This window comes from Hypomesus nipponensis, chromosome 10 (genome assembly GCF_054491055.1).
Source record: "Hypomesus nipponensis isolate SF chromosome 10, ASM5449105v1, whole genome shotgun sequence".
NCBI lineage: Eukaryota > Metazoa > Chordata > Actinopteri > Osmeriformes > Osmeridae > Hypomesus > Hypomesus nipponensis.
This window is the reverse complement of record NC_140370.1, coordinates 15,128,252-15,149,825: the sequence shown is the minus strand read 5'-3', so window position 1 is coordinate 15,149,825 and position 21,574 is coordinate 15,128,252. Positions and strand designations below refer to the sequence as shown.

The 21,574-nt window shown below is 41.9% G+C and overlaps 1 protein-coding gene across 1 annotated transcript in view; it reads right to left on the bottom strand.

The window, feature by feature from the left end:
• Window positions 1-21,574, bottom strand: part of kcnq3 (potassium voltage-gated channel, KQT-like subfamily, member 3) — a 49,326-nt gene that overhangs the window by 7,955 nt on the left and 19,797 nt on the right. The window contains exons 2-8 of the mRNA XM_084707278.1: window positions 3,203-3,293; window positions 2,859-2,985; window positions 2,393-2,565; window positions 1,720-1,893; window positions 1,124-1,234; window positions 537-632; window positions 135-229 (exon numbers count right to left, since the gene is read on the bottom strand). Coding sequence (XP_084563404.1) covers window positions 135-229; window positions 537-632; window positions 1,124-1,234; window positions 1,720-1,893; window positions 2,393-2,565; window positions 2,859-2,985; window positions 3,203-3,293 — 867 coding nt within the window. The remainder of the gene's footprint in view (window positions 1-134; window positions 230-536; window positions 633-1,123; window positions 1,235-1,719; window positions 1,894-2,392; window positions 2,566-2,858; window positions 2,986-3,202; window positions 3,294-21,574) is intronic.

Below are 21,574 nucleotides of genomic sequence, written 5' to 3'. Positions count from 1 at the left end.
CACTGACCACAAATACAGTACGAGCACGAGTACGGTGATACAGTATCACCACAGGTTTTACAATGTGAAACAAAACAAAAATTGTGCTTCAATAGATCTGTTTTACAATGGTCAGAACCTATGGTATCACTTACCTGAAACAGGGAAGTGAGATTATAGTCTCATAGAATCTCCATGTGGCAATAAGGTCTTCTCTGATTGGATTGGTGGCGTAATAGCGCCAGGCAGACTGTACAGAAAAAAAAGCAACGCTACAATTCACGGAGGCAGTGTGTAAGCACGATTAACATAACATGAGGTCGTATTTATTTTTTAACGTGCGAAACATTTAGGACACAAATTTTGGACTCAGTGTGCAAAGGCCTTTAAGGTCCGCATCCTTAGGGTTAGGGTTCCTTACTAAGATCCACGTCACTAAGGTCCGCATCATTAGGGTTAGGGTTCCTTACTAAGATCCACGTCACTAAGGTCTGCATCATTAGGGTTAGGGTTCCTCACTAAGATCCACGTCACGTGGATCCGCATTGTTAGCTCACCTGGATAAGTCCGGCGGCAGGATGCCTGCGCTTCTCAAAGTGCTTCTGTCTGTGCTGCTCCTGAACCTTCAAAGCCAGGCCTGAGCCTAGGATGCCCTGCAGGGATAGACAGAAGTAATTAACTACCGATCCCATTGCTGAAATAGACACCATTAATCAACTGTAGATCCCTCATGGGGTGTGCTTGGATTATCAACCACACTTAGTCAAAGGGAAGTACATCCATAGGGAGAAGATGTATATTCATAGACTAATTATGAAGCATTTGGCTCTTTTGAAATAAATAACCTAACTGTGTGTTGTTTCTATCAGTGATTTTAAGACTTAAGTAGTGATTAAAGTAGTACAGTCAGTGTCATTGGTACTTAGAAGCCATACCGATAACAATTAAATTAGAAAGTTAGTTGTTTGGAACACTGTAATAGGTCAAAAACGTTGAGATCACCCTTCATGCTGTGCCTAACCTTGTCAGGCCGTCATTATAAATAATAATATTCTATTAACTAACTTTCCTGAGGAAATGTCATTAAAAAAGTGTAAATGTGAAAGTAGCCAGACCAGCACAATCAATCCTGCTGTATACTCACCGCAGGCAAAGCAAAGAAGGACACTCCAATCAGAGCGAACGTCCCAGCTAACAGTCTCCCGGCCCACGTTTTCGGGGTTTTGTCCCCGTAGCCAATCGTAGTCAACGTGATCTACACAGAAACATGACGTTCATTCGTTAACACCATGGCCTTATTTAAGATGCCTTGTGGGAGGCTATTTTTTTTGTTTTTTGTAGTTCAACATGATAGGTCATAATAAAACAATATATATAATTAAAAAAGATCTGGGTCAGAATTATGCTGGCGAATGACTCACACAAATTCAGTTGCAAAAGTTTTGAGTTTTATATTGACAACACGTAGAATTATAGAATCCTAAAAGTTATAGATCTACATTTAGTCATTTAGCAGACACTCTTATCCAGAGCGACTTACAGTAAGTACAGGGACATTCTCCCCAAGGCAAGTAGGGTGAAGTGCCTTGCCCAAGGACACAACGTCATTTAGCATGGCCAGGAATCAAACCAGCAACCTTTTGATTAATAGCCTGACTCCCTAACCACTCAGCCATCTGACCCCCCTCCATTCAAAGCGCGTGTGAGTATATAGCACTTCGTCAGTCTCTACACACGTACCAAGCCCCACCAAAGAGCGTCTGCGTAGGTGTCAAAGTCCTGGGGTTTGGGCTGGGCAGTGGGGTTGTCGGGGTCAGACACGTCCATGGTGACGTCGTCCTTCTCCACCAAGTACACCAGGAAGGAGGCCAGGATGAGGGACAGGAAGCCGATATACCAGGCAGTGATCAACTCCTGGAGGAACATCACAGATTACCATATACAGAACTCCTGTGCGGTTTAATGTACAGGATGCCTTCAACAGGCCTTCTGCACACGGCAGTGAATGTGTGTGGATCATTGATGGTTTATAAGGATCATCCTGCAATATCCTGTCTCTGTGCGGACTGCAGTATGCTACGTATATGCATAGTTTCCCCTGACATTAAACAGCTCATAATTTAATAGTTTCCACATTATGGAACACTTTGATTTGTACATAATTTAGAAGAAGACTGGAGACAAAAAACCCCATCTATTTTACGTGATGAGTTTAAGTTTATGAAAGTCTTTAAAGACCCCAAAAATTCAAACAACCACTACAACTGCAATTATATTCACGAACAAGCTTCTACCAGCATGCAAACAACAGCATTCCACCTGTTCCAGAAATGTACCTAGGGTGGTCTGGCGTGCTTCGAACACACCAGGCGTAAAGGGCGTCCTTAAAACAGTACAGTGGGGGTCTCTGTACCTTGCTGTGTGCGTAGATAGCCGAGCCCAGAAGTTTCCAGGTGCCCCCGCGCCGGTCCATGCGAAGCATTCGCAGGATCTGCAGGAAACGCAGGCTGCGAAGGGACGTGGCCAGCACGTTGCCCTGGTTACGCACCACTACCACCGGCACAGAGGCAATCAGCACGAAGATGTCTGGGAAAGAAAGAAAAATACTTTGCAATAGGATGTGGTGGTGTGTGTGTGTGTGTGGGGGGGGGGGGATTGTGAAATCCAAACCATTTGGCTAGATATACTTCTTATTTGATACAGGATTAGGTCAAATATGTCTTCTAACTGCATTGCTTGACAAAAAAATCTCACATTGAAAATGACTCTACCATACTGTACGTTTGAAGGGAACAGACTCCAGTACTCTTACAGTGTTCTCTGTGTGCTGTGGGTACAACCAAGACAGAAGCTCCAGCAACATGGTGCATCTGTCCTACCTAAAATACACAAGGGCTTGCGGGCAAATTTGAGCCGCCCCCTCCATCCTTTGTATCGACAGCAGCATCCCGCTGCCCATATCCTCAGCCCAAACTCTGCCCCAAAGATGAAGATGGTGAAGGTTTCCTGAGAAATAAAGATGCAACAGAAAAAAGTCGATCAAAGTTTATTTGTATAGTTCATCTGATAACGACGGATACAACCAGGAATTCAGAATCAGAATTAGCTTTCTTCACCATGTAAGTTCACACAAACAAGGAATTTACTGTGGCAGGAAGTGATTATTAGTGAGAGTGAGATATACTGAAGTAACATGATCTCTTTGTGTATGTAGGTAACTTACCAGGATGACAAGCCAGTGGGCAGAGTCCTTTTCGTGTTCTTTGAAAGTTGTTAAAATAGCCAATATCAAACACCCCAGCACAATCAGAAATCTGTAAACAAAGAAAAAAAAAACCTTAATGAGAAACATTTTTGTTATTTTTGTTATAATATGTTGTAGTAAGATGATGTCTATGATCCCTGTCTTTGATCATCTGTAAGTAACTGACCCAACTGACTTCATAATAATTTAAGGCTTTTCTGTGTCTAGTAATATTGAAATGATTGCAATAATTCTCTGTGCCACTAGGGGGAACTCATACACAGCAGTTTGTAATTCACACATCTCATCCAGGAAATCCTGTAACTTCTTAAATATACATTTTAGTTGAATAACTAACATGAAGAAATGTATTTAGGATGTGCAACTAAATGTATTTACTAATGATATACATTTTGGGCGTACAGTTTTGGCACTTGTGGAGTACTAAACTTAAACAAGTCACGTACTGTATGACATCAATACTTAATGTCTTACAGTACATAAAATCACTTCTTATAAAACAAATTCATCATAAACAATTTGGCACAGTTAGCACTGGTCTATTAATAGTGATTGAAGCCTCTGGGTATACAGTATGCTGAAGGCCTTAGAGTTTGCTACATGGACATCCCTCAAGGCTAGTAGAAGTTGTCTCTGCTTAGTGCCAACTAACAGGATGTGAGCTACAGTCAGGCCGGCGGCCAAATTCAATGAAGCCAGTAGCTGCATCCATCACTTACAGTAGAAAGACCTACAGGAATTAGTGCTAGAGTAGCCAACCAGAACAGAAATGTCTCAATAATAAGGTTATATTATATATTATATTATATAAGATTAGTCTCGATAATAACTTTTTCTCGAACTTGTTGGCCAGCACTGTGGAGTACACAGAGAGATTTCCTGGTACATCAACTCCTGATGGGAATCCCTTCGACTTTGCTTCTCTGTAGTTTGATATTCAATTGGACGACATTCATAGTATTTTGATTGGTTCCTCCTGTACTCTATGATATATTCAACATTCTACTACTGTCCTGAGATATGCTAATTTCAACGATGTTCTTAAAGTTAAACTAATCTTATGCAACATGATGTTAATAACTTGTAAATTGTACCGCATCTCCCTATGTTGTTTTGTTACATCATTATTGACATCATTCTCTACACTACAAATCCCCTGTTAGTTGTGAGTGAGTCATAAATTGCATAAATGAATATGGGTACGGTAATAAGTTCTCAATTCAGATGACTAATAATTCCACAAAAATGGGCTGTGCCTCAAACAATATTTAACAATTCCCAACTGGAAGAAACAGGTATCTGATTCTCACTTTTCAATGTTCTCTGCTGTATAGACTGTAAGTGCAATTGACCTTTAATAAAACATATCATTTTATAAAATTGGCAGGTTAAAAGTTTGAACATGTGAACCATGTTTGTTTTGCTGAAATGAAACTAGCGTGAAATAGGCTGCACACACCCTTCCACCGTGGCATGTCTAATTCCTCCATATCTTTAAGAATGAATTACTGCCTGTCTGTCCGTTTGAAATATACTGTTAACTTAAAGCTTAGCACGGCTGACTTTGCATGTTAAGTATGGCCCTCACTAGGTCTCTCACCTCTGTACTGCAAATCCAGCAAAAAAAAAAAGAAAAAATGCATGTAGATTCCTTGCCAACATCAGCTTAGACTAAAACTCTACCGCAAGGATACATGCTGCCAATTATCATTCGCCCAATGTGGTTTGTACAATGCTCTCCAGCTAACCATTTCTTCAAAGGTTACATGGTCCATATCCTTCAGCACATCCCATTCCTCAACTCTGGAGCCTGGAAACTGCACATCTCAGACAAATACAGGTTTGTCAGGAGCATGGCGACCATTTGCAATTAGCTGCAGGAAGGTCAGGTTTTACAAGGATTGTAATCATGAAAAGTATACAATGAAATACTAAATGATAGGTCTGTGGTTTATATATAATGTCAATTATAGGTTAGACTGGAACCTATGCTGAGCTAACTGCAGACAACTGTTGTAAATTAATGGGGGATTGAAGGAGGGATATGCTAAACTAAGCTCACTAAGAGAAGAATCAAATTCTGCATTCTGCAAATTCTGCACTAAATCTGACTTAAGGTCAAGGGAAGTCACCTCCAAGAACAAACTGTTACATATTTTTTGCTTAAAACAGGTCACATTTGGTTGATTGCATTGAAATTGTTTTAGGGTTTAACACTGCCAGAACTGCCTGTTTTGAATCAGTACAAATTAATTCCCAAACATACAAAATGTTTATTTTAGGGTTACAGGACAAGGACATGAAAGGTCATTTCGAGGGGACAAGACAGGGATTAAGACAAGACAGGGATTAAGAATGTTACTGAAAACCAAACAGTGAGGAAGCTGATAAATCAGTGACGTCCCCAACACTTCTGAGTGGAAAATATTCCACGAGTTGTCAAGAAAATCCCTTTCCTTTCCGCTCTGCTCTGGCAACTTCAAAGCCGTCAGTTTCATAGTAAATTGTTGATGAGCCTTTTATGATACTTTAGCTTTGCGCTTGAGACAGCTACCATTCTGCATAGAGTCCTCAGTGAAGGAATGCCTCAGAGAGTTCCGCCTTACCTAATTCTCTAATGCTCAGCACTTTTCCCCTCAAGATTCTTCAAACTAAATCATTCATGGCCTTGTTGTGTAGCCATTAGGAAGCACAAACGCCTCTGATGAGTTCTGAAGTGCAACACCATAACAACATGAATATTTTACCAGAGAGCACAGTCACACAGTCTACATAATTCACCTTAAAAAAACAATTACAATGTGTTTTCCTCCCTTGACTGACTTGAAATGACTTGCTTTACAGGTCTTCTTTAAGGTTCAATTATGTGTAATTGTGTCCCCTCCAATCCGCCTATTTACAGATTACATAGCAACTACAGTCTAACTAAAGTCAACCAAAGGACACTGTTAATCCAAATAGGGCCTGTTAAGGCCATTGTTAAGTCAACACAGCAGACTAGTCCCAGATATATCTGGTGACCATGAATGGAGGTTTGCAATAAGTCAATAATTGTTCTTGCTTCAATCAGTTTGTTCAATAAGGCACAGTTGGTTTCGTCAATGTCAGTTACAGCTGTTTCCGCAATAACGAGAGACAAGACAAAGGTCTATAAAACAATAGAAATCAAGAGTTTCAACAAAGGCAACATTCCCAGTGCTGCAGAGTTCAGTACAAGCGTCATTCATTTGAACTTGAACAAGAAATAAGCATCTGCAATTTACATAATGGTGCTAATCGAATGACGTAGAATTATATAGACACGACCCTCTCTTACAGCTCAATCGGTAAAATTAAAATTCCAAAGAATTCAAAAGTAGTGCGAGCTATGCTTTGCCCCTAGTGGCCAACGGGGAGTACAGTTTATGGACAGACCTCAGATGCCCTCTCAGTTTTCCACACTTCCAGTGTGGTTCTGTTATTGTCTGAAAGAGGCCGAGTTAGACACATATTGCACCCTGGATGCTACCACGGAAACGCTCCATTACCTTCGTGTTAGCACGCTAAATGAGGCATGGAATCCAATCTCTGGGGTGATTGGCAATCATAAGATTCTTACAAAAGGGACCAGCCTGTTAGTGAACTAACTGAAATCTATTTGGTATTGGAAAATGCAGTACCAATCTGAGCTTCGTATTTGGTTCCTACCCTTTTGTCTGTCTTGAGCAGAGGCGTAAATCTATGGACTTATAACGTAAGAGGCATTGAGGAGGATATAGTCGCTTGATTATTGTTTCCCATTTATTTCCAACAATTTGACTGAATTTGCTATTTTACCCAGCAACAAAATAGATTGATGAAACGTGCTACAATCTAGAACATGTTTTGAATTGATGGTATGTAGTTAGGATCATGGTATTTTCCTATCTTGGGATGAGATGGAGGAGGAATCAGGATGTTATTCTCCAAAAATGCACCAGCTCACCCACACACATGACCCGTATATACCTCTCTGAGCTCCACAGCTCAACAAAACCACTCCTCAGTCAAATAAGTAAAAGTCTTCTCTTGGCATCGCACAGGATGACACTTTTAGAATCCACAGTTTTGCACTGAGGGTGTAATCAGACAGAGTGAAAAAAGTATTCGCAATAATTGTAGGTTATAACAAAATTACAAGATGATCAGAAAGACTGCTTTAACTCTACATGTTACTGATCATTGTACAATAAACACTGGTAAAATAACTTCCTAAGTTACCATGGTGTTCTACTGTATCTCTGTCTCTTCGGTACGACACAATGCTGGTGCAACGGCGAATGACCCAATAAACCAGCGGAGTGTTGGCACGGTTACCATGGTTTTAGACATTCTTGAGTTCTTCCTGTCACAATGTCTGTTGTGCTGTACTCCCCGGGGAAATAAGACAGACATCGTAGAAAACAGTTCCCTTCTTTATGCAATCATCTTGCTTAAAGAATTTAACGTGAAAGATACCTTCTTCTGTAAACGGTGGGGTCAGGTTCATATACAGATAGTGATTTTGTAACCAGAACCATTTGTTCCAATGGATGAATGGACCATTTGAGGTTCCAACAACTGAGAATTGTTCCATGGGAAACCTAAGCGTTCTATCTGGAAGTTTTTTGTGACGTAGTAATTCGATCCCATGGTAGACATGTTTAGCACTGAGTCCTTTGTTTGTTACAAAAATACTTGGCATACTAGGGCATTGGTGTCAGAGATGGACTGCCTCCATCGCTTGAATGAGGATGGAGGCAGTAAGAAATAGGTTTTGAAAGGCAGACATATGGCAATAATGAGCTTCATCACCTTCCCACTTCTCAGTCACGTCAATGTGCAGACGCCACAACAAGTTTAACACCACCAGGACTCACAAAAGCCAAGAGTTTTTTTAAACTATCAATAAACGGGTGTACTGTAGTCAGTCACACCATCATGTGACCTATATATCCGAGGTCACCTTCCTATCAGGAGAAGACAAACTCTATGTCTTAACCTGTTGGAACACAGCTCAAGGTATAACGGATGATCCCTGAGTTCACAGCATATGAATTAACATATCTGCCTTGTGGGGGCAGATGTCCGCATGTTCCCCTTAGTCTCCTATGTTGTCTCTGGGTATTCCTAACAACCAATTTACAGAGAAAGATTCAATAAACGACTGCAGACGATGCAGTTTGGACAGTTGATTTGCTCGGCAGTATGCAAACATATGAGAACAGGACAGCACTGGCAGTGTAATGACTGCACTCACAAGGACAAGACAATACATTCCTCTTTATTTAACTTCCAGTAGAGACGCCAGCTGTACTAGGGCTGCCAGCTTAACACTTTCCACTCTTTGTAACCAAGTTGCCTGCTCAACAAAATAGCAATGTGTTAAATTCACGTGTCAATATGGGCTCTGCCTAATGACAAATATAATTGGTGGACGAGTCTTGGATTTGGGGTTTTGAAAAAGAAGCAAAGAGTAAGCCTTTGAGGCTAAAATACAGATTATCACATTAAGGGAAAAAAATTTAAGACGAACATATTACGGGTCAATCATGAAGGATGAAACTCTATTTAATCCATAATCTCGGAGTATTGTGCTCAACTGTACTGAATGTACAGTAGTGGAAAGTACAGTGTGAAATGTTGTGCGGTGACAACCCTGCCAGGGTATACATCTGCTACTGCCCCTGTCTGACACTGCATCCTCACAGGGGGTTTCATTATTGATGACCCGGCAGGAAGAGGAGGCGTTTTCAACTGGATGAAGTCGACACCCTGTTAGATACCCTTGTAGCTCTCTAACCCTCTCTTTCACCCCCCCCCCCCCCCCCCCTCTGGGCTCTCCCCGGACCCCTTGACGCAGGTAAGATTTACAGTTGAGATGTGGAGCCACAGAACGCTACGATGGGAGTAATGGATTTCACCGTTGGCCTTCTCCCTGCTGCTCCCTGCAGTGTGTGAGGGAGGGAGGCAGGGAGGGAGGGAGGCAGGGAGGCAGAGAGGGAGGGAGGGAGGGAGGGAGGGAGGGAGGGAGGGAGGGAGGGAGGGAGGGAGGGAGGGAGGGAGGGAGGGAGGGAGGGAGGGAGGGAGGGAGGGAGGGAGGGAGGGAGGGAGGGAGGGAGGGAGGGAGGGAGGGAGGGAGGGAGGGACAGATAGGGAAGGAGGGAGGGAGGGAGGTGTGATTGTGGCTGTGATTAGATCTGCTGATTATGCTGAACGCAGCATCAGACAAGAACATCCAAACCTCCTCTAACACTGTTTAACAGTGGGGTCTCCCCTGTGGCAGCTGATGGCTCTATAGAAACCCTACAGGGTCATCCTGGAGAGGGCAGCCATTTTGCATTGTTGTTTATCCCCGTATTTGTGTTGAAAAGAAGTGTGATCGAATCAAAGTCGGGGCACAACGGAACCACTAGCCTAAGTGTTAATAGACACACCTATTTACATGACTGGTTGTTATCAAGCTCTGCAGATAAGGATAGTGTGCCCTGAGAACCAGGGTAGAAGACCACTAGAGTCATTAATATTTATAGCACCAAATGATCAATATTGAATTAAATATCCATTTATATCCTTTAATTTATATCTATTTATCCATGCAAAACTATACATTGTAGATAAGTTCACAGGCCAAGTTCCACCCCAATAACAACCAAAGGAAAAAAACGCATCGCTGGTTAAGGCCATCTTCTAATCAGACTGACTTTAACATTGGTGCCACAAAGTCATCTCTGGCCACAGTGCCCCATGGGAACAAGCCAGGGTTGATAACTCTGGGACCACAGAGATTGATTTCCCCTTCCATCTCTAATCTTCCCTTTTCTGTTCAATAGGGAATTCCTATAGAGTGAAGTGCTGTAGGAGTTTGGGGCTACAGACTGCATCAAAACACATTCTAAATGTTTTCCATCTACAATACGTCACCACATCACTATCTTTAAGACAGAAAATGATTAAATAATTATTCATTATTCTTATTCAGTGTTTTTGTATGTCTCTGTGGAATCATTTTTATATAGCTGAGTGAACTTCAGAATTAAAACCTGTAGGTTGCTACAAAACAAGTACAGTAGGCTGCAACGTAAGACACCCCCTTCCCGCCAATTCACAAGATCACAGAAACAGACCATAAATCCAGTTCATGTTTCGGTGTAAATCATTTGGATGAAATGGGATCGTGTGAAGTTTTTACCCATCGTCATGACTATCCTGGCATTGCAGTTCATTTTGCTGACGATACGAGGCGGCAGCCAATGAAATGGGAGCCGCACGCGCAGATCAATCACCCTCGCAGTTTCCTGTCTCATATCGAACTGCAACTGCGCCGAGACGTAACTCCAGGCTAGTTCGGTTTTTCAGGTGATGTTTACGTCAAAGTGGATTTTCCTGATTTGAAAGCGTATTAATGGGCGTCTAATCTAAAAAAAACAGATTAAACTTATATATATATATATATAATGAACATGATATGGCGAATGCCTTAAGGCATTCCTTAGGAATTACACTCAACATTGCTCTTGAGGTAATCCTGATGTAGATAATCACAGTCAATCAACTCAGTGTTTAAATGCCTCATACACAAACACAAGACACCTCTGTAGCTAGTGAAAATCAGGCACCTCCATCTTCATATTAAGACATGGAGAAAAAATCCACTAACATTTGACGACAATGAAATCGGACGAACTCCAGTGACCTCATATTTCGGAGTGGGAAATCAAATGTCGTACCCTGGGTGTTAATTAGAGTACATTTCCTCTGTGTATAATTAGGGTCATTCCACAGGAAATTAGTTTCAGTAATAGTTCTTCAACCTTCCATTCGTGGAAATAGCCGGAAGACAGGGTGGCAGTTGGAAATATACTTGACCAATGTAGCTGCCAGAATCAGACTTCACTGAAGTCAAATTGTTTCTGAATAGACGCGAAACCCAGCATTCAGCAACCCTGGTTACTGTGAATAAGAAACAATTGGGCTGGATTTACCCTTCCCCAAGGGCAGACCTTACTCATCAATCAATACAATCCTTATGACATGGGAGCCCAATCATCAGTCAACTGATACGAGCTGTCATTTTCACTGCCTGTTCGGAGTTATTAAGGGGAAACTGGCAGAAAAACCCCCCACCATCAGAGGAGGTCAAGCTCAGTTCTGTTGTTTTTAACGGTAGGCTGTTTGTTTTTAATGACTTATCTGAGGAAATGTACTCATCGACCCAATTTCATAACGAGAAATCATTACCACCCCCCTCAGCACTAGAACAAATAGTAATACTGACTTAGATGTCTTAGATTCGCTTAGCGGTTAATAATAGGCCTTTAAACAACATTCTCAACATTCCATTAGAAATCCAATTAAACACGTTTTACATTTTAAACAGTTTGATTATGAACTCAAGACACTAATGAGTTTCACATTGTTTCTGGTGAGTCACCGATGACCAACTGATACTGTATGAGCGTGGCTGTTTGGGCCTGTTCTGTCAGACCTTAGGGACTCCATCACAGGCTATAATCTGTCACCTGACAGCCCTCAATGCCAAGGAGAGGTGCGAGCAATCACTGTCACACACTGACCAGACTGTGTTCATTAGGTAGAGTTCGCCACAACAACACTCTCTCGCTGACACAGTCAAGTCTGAGAGGGAGAGGAGCTCGCTTGTTTTGCTGGAGTGGAGAAGTGGGGCTGTAGAGGGTTTTTAGACAAAAACAGACGAGGAATGGCCGACGTCGCTGGTTGGTTACTGAAACGTTCTGGATCTGCAAGCAGTCATGGATGGATGTGGTGAGGGCCTGAAAATTATAGTTGTGGATTGATTGCGAAAAGGTTGTGGAGCCAAGTGAGCATGTTATGCATTCTAAAGCCATTCAATCAAGATTTCCTTAGAGGGAATGGGGCTGCAGTAATGACATAATATGTTAATATGCCATGTACATACAGTCCTGTTGGATTACAAGATCTGAGTCTTTATCAGCTTAATATCACGGTGTGTGATTTTCTATTAAGTCATCTTTGATTTCCATTAAATCAGCATTAAGTGGAAGAAAATAATATAGGAGCAAAATTATAAAATTCACAAAATCTGTACAGTTGATGATTCAATCCGTTAAACTCAGTATAAAACACACCAAAAAAAATCCATTGCCCTTTTCTGTTTGAGGATGTCTATTCAATTCACTTTGGTTGAAATAAAATGTCATGCCAGCTAATTGTGTTAGATGAGCAATACAAAGAAACAGAAAAAGGGAGCCACACATAGAGCAGGGGAGAGTTCTAGCATTTCCACAAAAACAGATGGGATCAAATCTATCTCTACTACTAGACTGTGTTTCAGTGTGTTTTTACCGTATGCCATCGAAATATTTGCTTGTGTTCATCTCTTCTTGGTCAAAACATAAAATATTTTTCTTAAACAAAGTTATCCAATGCAGTTTCAGAAATGTGCACAAACATGTATTAACTATAAATAAGGGGAAACAACTGGAACACAGCTATAAAAGATCAATAATCGCTTTTAGATATTCTTTAAGGGGACCAGGTGTTTGGCTCAGTATTCTAAACCCATATCATTCTGTTAAACGTATTTGCTTTACTTTATGCTTCATTGTTTCACGCATATAATTCCTAAAAGTCGTAAAAATGCCTGATTTCTATTAGTAATTCCAATCTACACAGGATATTACCATGCAGGGATACAGAGAAGCGTAGATCAACACTGGTTCTCATGGCCAAAGTCCATGATAGTCCGTCATTGCATGGAAAATCACTGCGGCTTCACCTTGGCTTGATGGAATGGGTGACTGTCTGGTGCACAGTCATTAATCTCGGCCAACTGTACACAGAACACAGTTCAGGTGCAAGTACAGTACTGTACTGTAACTCCACGGGGCGCAATTCCAGGGCCAAAGGAAGAACGTTCCAGTTGCTTTCCCAGGAGGGAACCCTGTCATGCAAACGCGAGAACATCCTCCGTCACCCCGGTCAACGCCAAGTCAACTCAGGAGAACACCCCGCGTTCGCTCCATCACCATGACAACGGAGGTCACTCGTGTCTGATTGCCACGCCCCGACGCACGTGTCGTCGGACACGGTTTGAAGTGACTTGCAAAACAGATACGACACGAAAACCGACACGAAGCTAGAGACAGCCGCCATCTTGATTTTTACAGGACATTTCATGTCGCAACAAATGCAACTCATATCTCATGTTGTTATGTTTTACAATCCTGATTTCCAGAATAAAAACTCGCAAATGTTTTTGTGTTCTCAAATGATCTCCCACAGGATTCTTCCACGGGTCACCATGACGACACCTGCCTGCTCGCGCTCACCAGTCACATCCGTCACAATCGTTTCCATAGCAACGCACCCGACAGATGTGGCCGGTCCAATGAAGGAGCTGAGGTTGAAGGGCTCGTCAGAGCGCCCTCAGAGCTCCCCTTGTCACCGGGGTCGCCCTGCTGGAAGTGCCTCTCTGTTGGAGGGAAACGGTACGTGTGGAGCCTACCGTACCGCGCGTCCCCGGCTCACGCACTCCCTCTCAGACTGCCGAGGCAGGGCTGTCCGCGTCTGGGCTCGGAGGTTACGGAGTCGAGCTCCTTGTGAACATTTAGACGTTTAGCAGACGCTCTTATCCAGAGCGACTTACAGTAAGTACAGGGACATTCCCCTCTGAGGTAGGGTGAAGTGCCTTGCCCAAGGACACAACGTCATTTTGCACGGCCAGGAATCGAACTGGCAACCTTTAGATTACTAGCCCGATTCCCAAACCGCTCAGCCACCTGACTCTTTGTGTGAAGGAGGTGAGAGGTGCTGAGGAGGACTCTGTCCCTTCTGGCTTTGCCTGGAGAGCTGTCTGCCGGGGGATTAAGAGACTCTGATCGTGACAGCACACAGATGCTGCCGCCACAAAGACCCATTTAGATATTAGGGGGGAGCGAGAGACAGAAGATGGGAGAGAAGAGAGGGAGAGGAAAGAGGTAGATCGAGAGAGAGGTAGATAGAGAGAGAGGTAGATAGAGAGAGAGGTAGATCAAGAGAGAGGTAGATAGAGAGAGAGGTAGATCGAGAGAGAGGTAGATAGAGAAAAGCAGGTGGCTCTCTCTACCTCCCTCCTGAGAGGTAACACTCTCCTACATTCCTCTCCTGTATAAGCCAATCATTCTATTACCAACCATTTTTCACTGAATTGAATAGATATGTACCAGCAGATTCGGATGATGTCCGTTTAAATAGTCTTGTTAAAGAATTACATGTTTTATTGCATCATTCGTACTTCATCAAAAGTACTTCCTAATTGACAACCCAATGACAAAGCGAACGGGACAGATTGTCGATGATACATATTCATACTTCTACACAAATAAATCAGATTATTCCTGCCTCTGCAAGACCCAGGGACACTAGAAAGCCTCTGCCACAAATTCAGATTTATGAGTCGACATGAGGTCTGTGAAGAAGCTATTTCTGACGCTTTTAACAGTTTATTTCCCATGATAACCACACACATATATCACGCTGGCCAAGCTGCGAGTGCGTGTGTGAGTGTGCGTGGGAGGGCTGTAGGGATTCACTCATGGTCGGATGAATATGTTGGAGGAAAAATGCCTGTGTGTCTTCCTCACAGGATCTCTGCGACGGAGTCTAAGTGGAAGCTGTGAATTCCTTCTGTCACTTGAGTCTAGTCAGATTTTTTGTTTGTTTGAATACAGAGACACTATGAAAGACGTTTATTAAAGAGACGCCGCTTTCATAATTTGATTTATATAACACTCCTCAAGCGAAATACTTTCATGCAAGACTAAAACTGTCACTATGTTTGTCCCTGGTGCTGAAGAAATATGGATTCATTATGTGCCATACAGTAGGGAGGACTAATATCTGCTCAGATATTGCGGAAATATGCTAAGATTCTGAAATTAAACTTCCATTACTCTACTGGACATATCTTTCACTCAACATTGCCTTCTTTTTCCTCTCTACAAGTATCAATATCAATCCCAGGTCTGATATAAACCTCTCAGAAACCTTGGGAGTTGACCCAAAGGTTCCCTTACATCAGTGCAAGCCCAATCGATGGTCATCTCACTGGCCGTAATGAAAGCATCGATATCAATAACACTATTACAAGCCACAGCCGTATTTCCTAATGGCCTCCTCCAGTCATTCTTTTTTCGAAATGATTTCCGAGGCCGGTTCTGCTGTGTCGAGGGCGAGGCAGCTGGTTGAACGGCCATATTGCCAAACCATCCATCAGTGAAAGTGTTAGCCAGCGTAGCCCGTGGGCACACCCAATGTTGGTTGATCTGGCCCTGTGATGGAGTTGACACGGATGGCTTTTAACTCCTTCTGTAGTCTTTGGGCTCAGTGGAAGTGGAGGAAAGAACTAGACCTGGTGGTCTAGTGGAGTAAATTGCCAAGCCTTAGACATCAGAGGGTGACTGACATAAAGCGCCCTAAGCTGCCACCCAAACAAATTGTTTCCCCACAATCCTTGACACCTCATTTTCTCCCTCATTTCTGATCTAACTCGGCCAGCCCAGTAGTCGGTTGGTACTTGGTATCATTAGTCAACCACTTTGGCCTTGAGTCTTCAGTAACTGTGGCCTGTTTGTCCATCTATAGCCATAAAAAATCACACACATGCCTGACAATCAAAGCCTGTGGCCCCGCTGATGTCATAATATAACCTTAGAATCACCTCAGTAGCTTTTCCCACATCACCTGTTATCTTACACGCAGGAAGATTAAAATCACTAATTGACTCCCGGGAGATACATCGCACGGTTGTTTACTTTCTATTTCACTATACTAACGCAACTGCATGAGAACAGGCTACAGTATATGGTTGATCGATGACTACAGGTGTTCTACAACAGGCAGTGTGCCATTAGTTGGTTGGTAACAGTCTGTGCATGTGTGATTGTGTGTATGGGTGAAAGCCTGTGTGTGTGTATGTATGTACTATGTTATTTTAACAGCAGATACTGTGTGTCCAAGACTAATTTAATTAGGCACAATAAAGTTGATCTAATCTTAGGTGTGTATTCACACACTGCAAAGTGTATCTAAGAACATAATTTACATCAGCATTAAATCTCTCACACCCAGTCGCTACAGTAAACATGACTACAACAAAACAATTGAGGCTAAAATGCTAAAGTGTGGCTAAAATGGATTCAAATAACTACAAAGAACGATTGCATCTGCCACTGTTTGTACATCGACTCTGCCAACTTTTGCAAAGGTCAAGGGTGACACCTATGAGGAACTTTTCAATCTAAGTTTTATAAGTGGCCAATTACTCGTTTGAAGTCAATGCCATCCCGATTGTTAACTTGTTTGTGTGGCTGGCTGTTGCCACATTAACTGTAAGAGAATTTGGTTGTTAACCCTACTAGCCATTCATCGCTTACCCAATTAAACCTCTTGTCTGTCCTGAGGGTCTACAGTCTCTCTTAAAAGGGAACAAGATGAATCAATGGGGAGAAAAGATGGCATTACGGAGTGACTTTAAATGGCAATCAGCAAAACCTTCCTGCTAGGGCCATTGAATAGGGTTTGTAGAGAGTGATTTCAGGGAACATAGAATTACAGTATCTTACTTCTGCGGCACTGAAGGTTACTGGCTTCTGTTTCTATTGATACAAGAACAAGGACTGATAAGGCACAATAAGGCATGATAAGCAGCATTACTGGGATAGAATCCAAAAGCTATGCTAATGGACTGATTGTAAATTGCTTGGAGACATCTTGCAATTTGACTATAGATTGTCTGCTTCAGTCTCAAACACCCTTGTCAATAACTTGTCTGTGAATGTTAAGGCTAATGGCTTCCGAATGACACGCGGTCTGGAAAAGCAAAACTGTTCAAAGATAGTTTCGAAGACGGATGTTCATCGTGAAGCTCCTGTGTTTTGATGGCCTTTTGTACCACTAAAAGTCTACATACAGTGGGCATTTAAATGATGCCACAAGGGCATCGTAGATTAATATGGATGAGAATGGAATGAGTGTGCAGGCAGCACGTCAAGTGCATACGTGGAAGATAGGAGTATCTCCACTTCAATGTAAATGTAGTTGTCAAAGTGAGATTTCAAATGAAACCCACACTGAGAAGAATAGAGAGAGAAAGGGTAGGATATGGAGAGTAGAGGACGTTAAATCCTCCACAGTACAACAGTTATCAGCACAAACATGACACGGTTTACCTAAGCCAAACCGTCCCAGAAGGTCCAAACACGATCCCTATGACACAAGGAGGTTCTCAAGCAAACACAGCGCTCGGCATCATGTATGTAATATTTCCAATTCTCAAGTCTGGTGTTGTATTGTAGCCACAAAGTCCACAAAGACTTTGTCCATCTGTGCCAGTATATTTAATCTGACCTTAGAAGACCCACAGCCCCCCGCGTTCCCCAGTCCCAAGGCCTGCTGGCAGGGGGCGGTGATTGGCATAGTCTGGTGGTGCAGCCTATTCATCAACGCAGCTCTGGGAACAGATGGATTCTGTAGTACAGTCTGTATCCCGGGGGTCTGGAAGGATACTATCTCTATGTTTTAGAAACTAAGGGGTGGGGTGGGGGTTGGCAAACACTGTAAGCTATCACCTGATGTAAGGCCATCAAATATGACCCAGCCCCGATAACGGCGTGATCTTGACAGCGCATCGAGAAAGCAAGTGGAGGTGTGATTGGTCACCGCTAGAGAAACTGAAGGCGAGAGCCTCTTGCAGAGACACTAGTCTGGGTGTCAGACAATGGGATTGAGCTTTTCTGCTTTTTCCGCTCACTTAGAAACAGCTGCGAAAATTGTGTCAAATACAGATGTAACGTATGACTAACATTCGATTGTGATTTTTTCACTGCCTTTTCTTTTTTAATGGTTATAATTTCCTGGTCAATACATCTTAAATGAATAACCTTCATAATTGAATGCATACAAGAAGATGGTTTTAGTTATCCTGACATACTTACTGTCCAGTATCTGTTCATGTTGCTTCTCATCTGATATCATCTGAGTTGGTTTAAATTATAATTTTATTGTTTAAGCGCTACAAATGCAGGCAGTACCCAGTGGAGTGACTTGCTACAAATTACAGCATGTGATATCTACATGCAGATCAGGTTTACGAGATTCACAGCATCATCCATCTATGTTCTCCATTGTGTATTAATACATATTAATGCAATATGCTGACTATGCCTATGACCTTGTATTGAATGGAATTCATTTACTTTTAGACCTGTGAGAGTTGTGTTCATTATTTAGCATGCTACCATGAAAATGTAGCACCATTGTTAAATGTTTTATTTATTTATGCAATATACCGTATTTTTGGAAACTCAGCATGTGCTCTCAAGGTTCCATCTTCTAATACACATTATAGTATTCCAATGTAATTATTATTCTACCTAATTTTTTCTTTATTCTTTTTTTTTTAAATAATTGTTTAACCAGTGTACAAATTTGGCATATATGTTCCAAAATGGCAATCATTTTTTTAAAAGATTTATCATAGTTTCCTCTTCATCTTTTCTAGTTCTCTTTATTTCTTTTCTCAACATAAAAAATGTGAGGAAAGATGCTTACGAAGATAGTACCAGCTCTGACATCACATCTCACAGCATGACCAAACTACTATAAAGGGATGCATGTCCACTGGCTATATAGGGGTTGCTGGTGGGAGATGGAAAATGAGCAGCAGAACACATTCATTAACTGTAACAAGATGAAAATAGCTAATAAATAGCTGCAGGACAAACCTAGACTTTGCATATTTTGGGTCAAGTTCAGAACCACTTTTGTTCTGTTTTTGTTTGCAAAAATAGTATTCTGGCTACGCCCCTGGTTTGTGCCAATTGAATTAATAACATGTAATTCACATTATAGTTTTTTTGTTGTTTTGTACCTTATTACTGTTTTGATTGGATTATGAGAATTTGTCATTTTAAACTACCCAGAGGAGCAGCCACACTAGAGACAACCTGTCAACCACTCACAAACTGGAACATCACAAAACAAGTTCAGGGTCTTCCAGGGTTTAGGTGTTAGAGATTTGACTCTAGAGTGGCTTGGTTTGTGTGTGTGTGTTCTTTTCAGACAGCATTTCCCAACAGTGATTATTCCATCATTCTTTCAATTTACGTAATTCTCCAACTAGCTACGCAAATGCAATGTCATTTCACCAGCTGAGAAAACAATTCAGCACACAAGTAGGTCTAGTACCAAATGATTAATCAACAATTGATAATGTTTGTCTACTACAGAATTACACCCATAAACAGCTCTTTGTGCGGGAGGGTTTGCTTGCTGAGTAAATTTGCAAAGCTTCTTGTAGGAGTTTTCCTATCTTGTTTACTTTTCTGGCAGTAAGAGCACGGGAATGTGTTCACCAAAGAAAATATAGTATTTAGGGTAAATTACCACACATTTGCATTATTTAGCAGTCAACCTTTTACAGATAATACTTCTTAACACAAGTTAAGATCAAATGTGAAGTTGTACTGTAGTTAAAAGTTTTCAGAAAACCAGATTGGCCTCAATCTCTCAAACTCAACAAAACACGAGTTTGATACAAAGAGAAGACTCCTGGCATGAATAATACGACTTCAATGAGAGGAAGCAACTCAATCAGAATGCCCTACAGATAACAACAATGAGTCTTTTTAAAGCAGACTTGGTCTTCAAACGTTCAAGCTGAAAAATAACAATTCCGTTTTTTTTAGAGGCTAACAAACTCATTCAATTTAAGAAATCGTAGCTACCGGAAGTAGATAATTTAACAAATTGATCCAATATGACCCAAGGCAAGGAAAAAACAACCACGTCCGCCTCCACAAAAAAAACTAAATAAAACGTGAATCAGTTCTTGAAATGATGATGACGAAGTTTTGTGACCAGAGTGGCCAGATGGAGAAGAAAATAAGTTTTCAGTGTGCCAACATTTTTTCATATTTCTTGCCTCTCCAACTGTGATATTCCATCATTGGCAGTTGACTCTCCTACTGTAACTGTTGTTGAGTCACGCCTTCAGTTGTTGTTCACTTTGTGTTTGTCTATGGGCTTTCCCCTTGGAATTAAAACCATTACTTTCAAAACAACATTTCAACTTCAAGGGATTTGTCACAGAAGGCGACACCGAAAAACAAGCTCCCCCCTAATCTGGCATTTGGGGAATAAAGAACAGTTAGGCCTATGTGCTGTAACTGCATTGTTCATTTAAAGTACAACATGTAAATATAGTCGAATCTGTTCAATTTTTTTTTTCTTCTTAGCTTTAAAATCAATGCTGTCTAAAGGACTCTGAAATGGGCTTGTGCATTGTCTATAGGCTATTCTGAAAAGATTGCAGAGAAAAATACATAGGCCTACATTACTTTGGGCTATTTACCCTGTTGCAATGCATTTGATAAAATCCCGCTAACCACTTACGAAAGAGGGCTTTTGGGGCATTTAGAGAAAGATTTCCAGAATTTTGGAGATTCAGAGAAGCTGATAAGGAAAACATACTACTAATCACTTGGTTTAGCCAATTTATTGGCTCATAAAACCAAGATTGCTTTAGTGAAGCTAACGGTAATTAGCAGTTTGTGTCAGCAGAGCGTTGAGTCTCTGTCTCCCCAGCAGAGTGAAACAGCAGGCTGGTGGAGGGAAGACCCCATCTCAGCTAACATTTAGCCTGACAGAACATCTGCCTCAGTAACGTGCTCCACTGAAAGCTTGTTCACTCTTTGCAAGACGGCGGTACAGTATCAATCCCATGCTCCTGTGGTAGTGGCAGCTCAAGCCGGTTCAAGTCACGATTGTCTGAAATGTCACAGAATCCTTTATTTTAATTTTATTTTAAACACCGACTAACTAACAACCCCTTGACTGGTGTGTGAATGAGTAGCTCATGCGGACACAGAGAACTCTAAATTGTTGTGGAGAGATCGGTTGGAACGATCAAACGTTCAGATAGACCTACTTGAGCAGAGGTCAAGATGTGTGGACTGCAGGCATTTCATTAAATCACTGAATATTGAGTGTAGTATGCTAATTAATTCCTAGTACGTGTTGACGCAGTTTCCATCCATAAATATATCACTGGCTAGATACATTTACGCCCCCCTCTACATCTCTGAACCCTCCACTAGGAACTCAGCGGTGCGTCATAGAGTCGTGTGTGGAAAAAGCTAATGGAGCGCGAAAACAAGAGGCTCTAGCTCTGAGGAGAAAGACCCGTGGCCGGATGCCCTGCCCCGTGACTGCTTGACCTCTTCATACTCACTGCGGGCGGTGTAGCAGCGCGATAGCTCCGCGCTCCGGGGGTTCCGTTTAAAAGACGTGAGT